The 8,235-nt window shown below is 52.6% G+C and overlaps 1 protein-coding gene across 1 annotated transcript; it reads left to right on the top strand.

Annotated features, from left to right (window-relative positions):
• The first annotated feature begins 118 nt into the window (after positions 1 to 118).
• Positions 119 to 7,216, top strand: CHADL (chondroadherin like). Its single transcript, XM_057388934.1, has 5 exons — positions 119 to 177; positions 3,906 to 4,076; positions 4,165 to 5,823; positions 6,508 to 6,674; positions 6,991 to 7,216. Exons 1-5 carry the CDS (start codon positions 127 to 129, stop codon positions 7,214 to 7,216), a joined length of 2,274 nt encoding a protein of 757 aa, XP_057244917.1. The 5' UTR covers positions 119 to 126.
• The last annotated feature ends 1,019 nt before the right edge of the window (positions 7,217 to 8,235 follow it).

Raw genomic sequence — 8,235 nt, 5'->3', positions numbered from 1 at the left:
GCCTTTTGTGCACTGTTCACATTTGAAAGCCAAGCATGTGTAAAAATATGGAGAGAGAAGGCTGTGCTTTTCTCTTGCACTCAGCAGGTAGCAGCAGATGCCCCTAAATCTGTCTGAAGATTGTCCATGTGCCCATATGAGTTTGTGGCACCTGCTTGTACCACTCTTGAGCACACAGTAAGTATCAGAGGCTGGTCCTGCTCCTTTCAACCCTCTGCAAATCAACACATCTCTTCAGACAGCACAGAGTTATTCCTTCTCTCTGTTTCAGCTGGCAACTGTTCATCCTCCCTTACCATTGACATGCAGGATACATAGTGCTGGGAGTAGGGCAAGGAGATGAAGTTGGCTTTCTTGTGAGAGGCAACGTGTGCCACAGCTGGCACACGCTGGGCTTGGATGCAGGAAAAGCTGGTGTGAACTGACAGGCTGTGCAAGCAGCAGGGACACAAAAAAAGCATGAGACACTAGAATGTGTGGTATGTGGCAGACCTACTTGTGTGCACTCTGCTTAAATTCTTCCAGCATGCAAGCCTGTTCTGGTGAAACGGGTGGGTGGGGCAAATTTGGTGTGGCTGTGATCCAGCAGACTCAGGAAAGCAGCGTCTCATCATTCTGGTGGCAAAGTGCTGGCAGTGTCCCCTCATTAAAAAGAGGCTGCCCCAAGGTCAAGAGCAAAATGCATTTTATGCTAGTTTCCTGGACTGAAGCTGAACTCCTGTGTCCAAACTGGTAAGATCTGAGCCTTGCCTTCTTCACCTCATCCTGTCCTTGATCAGTTTCTCTGAAAAGAGAAAGCTGAAACACAAAAAACCTTTCTGTAAGGCTTAAACCTCGTGGAGCCTTCTTTGAAACTTCCGGTTCTCTTGCTGCCCTTTGTRTCTCTCCACTGTGGTGAAGGTTCATGGAGAAGAGGAACATGATGCAGAGACCAAGCCAAGGGGTCAACCTCAACAGGAGCCCATCTGCAGTGGGTCCCACAGATCATGTGGGTACAAGGAGCCTGGGAAGGCCAGAGGGATCTGCTGCWAGCAGAAGGACCTGTGGGCCAGATGGTGGGGGGAATCTGTGCAACAAACTTTGAATAGTGAAGCCATAGCAGCAGGCAAATGTGAAGGGTTGATCATGTAGGTTTTTTCAAAAAATAGTATTTAGAAACATGATTTTCACCTGGTATTTAATGTCAAGAGGAGATGTCTGATAGAAAAAAAGAGGGGTATGAGGCTAGAAGCAACTGTCTCTGCAGAAGACTGATTTGCTTGTAGATAGGACATGGATGCAGAAGTCCCTTAAAATTGCATTATGCTTCTGGATTAGGAAAAAAARAAAAAAAAAGAGACTGGGAATTGCTAACTCTGGTTTCTATTAGAAATTGCTCCCAGAAGTTTCCCAGCAATGCCCTGAAGAAAGGTGGGGTTATTCCAGTGCTGCTGCAGCCTGTCTTGTGCAGCCGTTCCCCATAAGCATTGCTGTTGTCACGTATTTCTGGTTTGAACTTCCTCAGCCCAGCAAGGCAGAAGTGCTGCAGAGCTGTGCATGGAGCAGTTCTGGGCTTGTCTGCAGTGTAATGGCAGTAATGGGAACCAGCTCCTGGCCAGCACAGGTCATATAAATGGAAACCAATAGTATCTGTTCGGGCATATGTGGGTGAGACCCCCAACAAGTGGAAGTTCAGGTGTGCTGCCTTCATGTCCCCATGCTCCATTAGGGAGAACAAACACCAGCTGTCTCCCTTCAGCCTCACTAGAAGCTGAAGCTGATGAGATCATTGCTGGGTAAATTAACAGAATAAAAGCTTGGGGGTGTGAGGCTGGGGAAGGGCCAGATGTGCTATTTCCAGCCCGGTATTACACCTTGCCATGGTTCTTCAGCAGAGCCCAGGCCACTGCCAGGAGGGTTTTACTGTCCAGGCTGTTGTCCAGGCAGGGGTGGGTGCTCCTGGYGAGGAGAGATGATGGAAGGGCCAGGCAGAGGGGAGCAGGGTGGGCTGTGGGACAGTGGCCAGAGTGGTGGGGGTGATGGTGGATGCAATGGGTAATTCCATACTGGCTGGCTGATGGCCTTGCTGCTGAGATGCCCAGTGGCCACTGAAAGGACAGAGAGGTTGTAGTTCAGGTGGAAGTGGTCAAGGTTCCCCAGACTACTGAAACTGTCTGGCTGGAGCCACATTCTACCACACTGTCCCTTAGGTGAAGGTCAGGGATGGCTGGCAGGTCTGGGAAGAAACCAGTGTCTGTAATGGGATATACAGGTTCTRGCAGCTGAGATTTCCAAATAGCAGAAGGGCTCGAAGGGGAAGGAGATATTCGAATCTTTTAGATTTTTGTCAGGCTGCAGATCTCTCCTGTTCCCTGGGAGAGTGAAACAACAATCWGGGAGTAAAAGGAATGTCTCTGTGTCCTTCTGTAAGCTAATGATGTTACACAGGCACTGCCACCTCAGCCTCCTCTAAACAAGCAAAGAAGCAAACTGAGAGTGAAGGGCTGAAACGTGGCACTACTGGTCAGCTGCCTCTCCTTTAGCTCAGGCTTACCACGGCCATTGCAATTTTGGCTGGATGTCACCTTTCTGCCATGTACCTCTGTAGGTCCTGTGACTAACACAGCCAGGAAAGGGAAGGCAGAACCCAGGAAAGTGTGAATGCAAACCCCACACGGGCTTTGCTAGACYGGTACTCCCACCCCCTGTGAATCGAAGGGGAGGCAGTGTCTGGGTTGCTGCCCTCTCTCCAGGGCTGGCTTACCCTTCCTCCCCCCGTCATTTTCCTCCTCCCACGTTTCTGGCTCTGCCCGGTGAGAGCTGCTGGGAAAGGAACACAACGGGGTCCATTCAGTTCTCACTTCTGCAAGGAGAGCAAACACCGGTGCAGGAGCTCAGCAGCTGCTAGACAGGGCAAGGGCTGCTTTCCKCTCTTCACCACGTCTTGAAGTCCAGGTACTCCCAGCCCGGGGTTTGTGAACCCTCCTGATGTGGGGGAAGGAGTGATGGGATGATGCCTGGCATGTGGCAGCACCCCAGGCACAGCATGGGGACTGAGTTTAGGGGCATTACACTGGTACCACTGGCCAGTGAGTGTGCAGGAGGGGGCTGAGCCCAGTGTGTGTGGGCTGTACCACCTCTAGCTGTGGTGACAGCAAGAGGGCAGAGTTGGGGCACTGTACYACAGGGGATGATGAGCTACAATAGGCATGGGGCTGTGTGCCACAATGGCTCCACAGGTTTGAGCCTTGCAGACCCCGTTGATGCTGTCTGAGAGCTTAGGGGGTGTACTGGTCATATCTGCAGTCCGCTGCCTTCTCTGTGTTTGCCTCAGCCTTGGCCTCTCTCTGGTACCTTCGCCCCAGGGGCTCACTCCTGCTCAGCCAAAACCAACCTCTCCTTCCTGCAGCTAAACAGTGGAGTTCTATTCCAAACACTGGTATGAATAGCTTAGTGGGGAAGCGGGGATCGTGCAGGGTAGGAGGCAGAGAGCTGGGAGGCAGATGATCAGGGTGGTGGAGACATARGACATTTGCCATTTAAAGGGTAGCAGCTCAGAAGCCTTTCCCAGGATGGCTATACTTGCTTGCCTTACAAAAACAATTGTGGGAAAGATATTGATAGCTTGTACAGACCAAAGCAATCTTAAAATTAGTGATATGTTAAGGGAGGGTGTGGGGTGTCTGCTTCAAGCCAGTTCCCTGTGATTAACCTGCTAGTTGTGACCCCCACTTTTCATTCCAAGTATTCATTCTCTCCTTCTTCCACTCTCTTCCTCATTTATAGCTTGTGAAACCACAGTGTGAGAACATGAGACAGTGAGACCTGCCCCACCAAGTCACAGCAGCAGCCCTCTTGGCACATGGGGTGCCAAGCAATAGTCTGGGGATGCATAGGAGCCTGGCCTCACTGCTGTTTCTTTCCAGCCACAGGTGCCGTCCGACATGGGGTCATGCTGGGAGCTCCTCCTGCTCGCAGCAGCCCTGGGGGCGACGGTTGCCACCTGCTGCCCTGCACCCTGCGACTGTGATAACCTCCGTGCCCATGTCCTGTGCCTCAATGGGAGCCTGATGGCCATCCCTGACACTATCCCAGAGGTGGGCAAGGGAAARAAAGGTTGAGGGATGGGGTGAGAAGACAGGTATGGCAGCCCTGGGGTAACTCACTGTTTTATTTGTATGACAGCTCACCAAAAAACTAGACCTTCGGGGCAACAGTTTTATGGTCATCCCAGTGGGAGCCTTCCTTGCCACCCCCTACCTCACACACTTAGACCTGCAGCGTTGCAAGGTGGAGAGGCTGGAGGAAGGGGCTTTCCGGGGGCTGGGAAGGCTTGTCTACCTGAACCTGGCCTCCAACGGCATAGCCCTCCTCTACCAGGAGTCCCTGGATGGGCTCTCCTCTCTCCAGCAGCTCATTCTGGCGGGGAACCGCATTGAGGAGATCCAGCCGGGTGCTTTTGGCCATCTGGGGTCCCTCACTGTCCTTGACCTGAGGGGAAATGCTCTGGTCTACCTCCCAGACATGGTCTTTCAGGGTCTGCAGGTTCTTAGATGGCTCCGGCTGTCCCACAATTCCCTCCATGTGCTGGGCAGCGAGGCCTTTGCTGCTCTGCCTGCCTTGCGCAGGCTGAGCCTGGACCACAATGAGCTGCAGGCACTGCCTGGCGAGGCCCTTGCCAGGCTGGATGGGGCTACCCGACTAGACCTGGGTCACAATCCCATCACTTATGTGGCTGAGGAAGCCCTGGCCATGGCCTCACTGAGGCACCTCTTCCTGGACCATGCCTCCCTCCAGGATGTGGCACCTGACGCCTTTGCCCGCAGTCCCCAGCTTCGCATGCTGGACCTCCGCGAGAACCAGCTGCAGGGGCTGCCACCCCTGGCTGGGGCTGGGGGGCTGGCGAGGGTCAGCCTGGATGGGAACCCTCTGCTCTGCTCCTGCCTCCTGCGCCCCTTCCACAAGTGGCTGACAAGAGCGCGGGTACAGGCTGAGGGTGCCTGTGCTGCGCCCCCYGCCCTCCGTGGCCGGTCCCTCGATTCCCTGAAGCCCCCTGAGATGAGATGCGGTCGCCTCTGGCCTCCCCCTAGCCCCACACCACCAGAGCAGCCTAGGGCAGCTGGCAACAAGCAGTGTCCCCAGGGGTGTATATGCTACCCTGATTTCCATCACGGGTCCTGTGAGAACAGGGACCTAAGGGAGATCCCCTGGGACTTCCCTGGTGACACCCGCCTTCTTGACCTGCGCCGAAACACCTTCAGGACAGTGCCACCGGACTCCTTCCCTAGCCTGAAGGAGCTGGTGTCGCTCCACCTGCAGAGCTGCAGCATCAGGGTACTGCACCCCGGGGCGCTGCGGGGGCTGGAGAGCCTGGTCTACCTGTACCTCAGCGATAACCATCTCTCCACCCTGGCGGCCGCTGCCTTTGAGGGGGCCCCACAGCTGGCCTACCTCGACCTGGACCACAACACCTTCACCCGTGTGCCCGCAGATGCCTTCCACCTCCTGCCCAACCTCATCTCCCTCCACATGCAGCACAATGCCATTGGGGAACTTGTGGAGGGTGACCTGGCCGGAGCCAGGGGGCTCCGCTGGCTCTACCTAGCTGGGAATTCTATCAGGCACATTGCCCCTGCTGCCTTGGCTCCCACCAAGATGCTGGAAAAGCTGCAGCTGGAGGGAAACCGCCTGGTGGAGGTGCCCACAGCAGCCCTGTGGGGCCTRCCTGCCCTGAGTGAGCTGAAGCTCTCCCGAAACCCCATCAAGCACATGGGGGACAGTGCCTTCCTGCCGGTGGCCWCCAGTCTGCAGCACCTCTACCTGGACAACATGGGCCTGGAGTGGGTAAGTGTATTATGGCACCAAGGGGCAATGGCACCACAGGGCATATCACAGGTTCCACTGCTCAGGGCTGGTGACTCCTATAGGCACATCCAAACAGATGTCCCCAAATTCCCAAGGCTTCAGGAGATGCGCAGTAGCCTGGCAGGGAAGTCAATTTCTTCAGATTCAGCTGTGGCACTGGCTTACTTCAACCTTGCTCCAAGTTGCCCTGGAGCAGCTTACTCCCTYCAGCCCTTAAAGACCCAGTTTCAGTGGGGTCCAGACCATTCCCTAGATCACCTCCTTCCCCAGCCCTGGCCATATTTCTCTCTCATTACAGACTGTCCTGCAAGATACCTCATTGCTATTACCTGAATATCTCCATCCTCTCAACAAAGTGGTGTTAGCACCACCCTCATAAAAACTGTGTATTTTAACAGCACCCAGGGATTACTGAGACCTCCTGTATGTGACCTTCTTTCTAAGAAGCCTGAAGACAGGTGTACTGAGTTCCAAAACATGACTGAAACTGCTTGAATTAATTAACATTACTTAAATTTCCCCCTCTTTAAAGCAGCTCTTCCATGGGGCTGCCAGGCTGAGAACAGGTTCTCAGGCCCCCTAAGATGATCAGAAATACAGGGGCAGAGATTTGCTCCCCTGCCTCGATCAGCACACCCCTGATCCACCCTCCCTCCATTGCAGATTTCCCCCCATGCCTTCACTGGCCTTGGTCCCAAGATCAGAAGTCTCTACCTAGAGAGCAACAAAATGAGCAACATACCTGACATGAGCAACTTCACAGGGCTGGAGATCCTCAACCTGCAGGATGTGCCTTTCCACTGCAACTGCCAGCTCCTTCCACTGCACAGGTGAGTGCCAWGAGCGGGGAACAGCCTTAGGGATCTGCCTGCAGGGTAGCTGGACTCTCTTGTGGGGAGGCACAAGCTCACAGCACACTGGCCATTTTGGTGGCGAGTTGGAGCACACACCTGTGTGCAAGGATGGAAGTTGCCTGGGCTTTCTGGATGTAGGGAAAGCAGCCACTAGCTGGGGTCAGCAAATATTCAGGTATTCAGAGGTCATCCAGGTGACCTGGCCTGACTTGGAAGAAATCATTCACTTATGGGCAGATTTTTCCTTTCACCCTGTCTCATTCCTTTCCCTGACCTTCTGCCGCATTTCCAGGTGGATCAACAAACTCAACCTCCGCGTAGGGGCCACCTGTGGGTCCCCTGCAGAAGCCCAGGGGCTGAAGGTGAAGCTTTCCACCACTTTCCAAACTTGTCCTGCCTGGGGCCGAGGTGAAGCTCGGGAAACCAATCCTAACACGACTAAGGCTGCAAGCAAGCCCAGCAAGATAAAGAGGTCCAAAAACTATCCAGCCAGAGGCTTCAACAAGAGCACAGCTTAGGATTTCTTAAGGTGTGTAGGACATGTGCAGGACATACAACTGTACCAACATTCTGGCTAGAACAGTTTTTCTAGTTGTCCCCTCCATAGAGACATGGATATTGCTCAAGGTACAAAGGAGAGCCTCCTGCCACCAAAACAGTGCTGATTTGCCAAAGATGCAGGGGTTGGTTCTGCAGGACACAGAGGCATGTTCTGTAGAGTCTGAAGCATTCCTTGATGATTCAAACAATGAAGCCAAATAATTGCTTCTTCTTTCCAAGGCTTCCTCCAGTCATGTGGAAAAGCTGCTATCCACAAGTTTGGGTTTGTTTTTCAGAGGACTTTCACAGCTTCCAAAACCATAGAAGGGCCCTGAGTGGGACTGCAACCAGCACCAACCAGTAAGGTCCTGCACTGCAAATCTTATGGTAGAAAGCTTAAAAATTATTGAAAATGTTGCCTTAATTCCCAGCAATTCCTCAGAATTAAAACATAAGCAGATGGAATCTTTTTATTTCCTGCAGAATTTGATCAGTGATCTGACTGGTGAAATGGGATCAGTGATCCCATCATAAGCAATGTGCTCACCCTCCCATGGCTCCATAGGTCAGGCCTGAGAAGTTTGCTTAAACTGAAAAGGCTTTAAAAGATAAATTTACAGATAAAGCTATGTTTTGATTTACTATGGATTTTGGTGGCCTGGAAAGCAATACACAAGCCTTTGGCCTCTTCCTGAAGTTTGTCACAGGGCTTTAGGGTAAAGACTGTAGAGCAGTTACAGTACAACTGTTAAAAATGAAAAATTCAAACCATGCTCCAAGTCCTCTGCAATTTTGGGTTCAAAAGCAAGAAATGATAGAAGCAGATATATAGTGCAGATGAACATCTGGTTTTGAGGCTGGTGCCATGGAGAAGGTTTTGGCTTTTATGACATTGGGGTGTGCTTTAATGATTGTAATGTTAAGGAGGGATGGGATGCACCTGTCTATACAGTGTAAAGGGTGCTAGCAAGGTCCCTCTGCAGGTGACTCGAAGAGG

The sequence above is a fragment of the Malurus melanocephalus genome, unplaced genomic scaffold (assembly GCF_030028575.1).
Source record: "Malurus melanocephalus ecotype Western Australia unplaced genomic scaffold, MMel_1.1 scaffold_17, whole genome shotgun sequence".
In the NCBI taxonomy this organism is placed as follows: domain Eukaryota; kingdom Metazoa; phylum Chordata; class Aves; order Passeriformes; family Maluridae; genus Malurus; species Malurus melanocephalus.
This window is presented reverse-complemented; position numbering and strand designations above follow the sequence as displayed.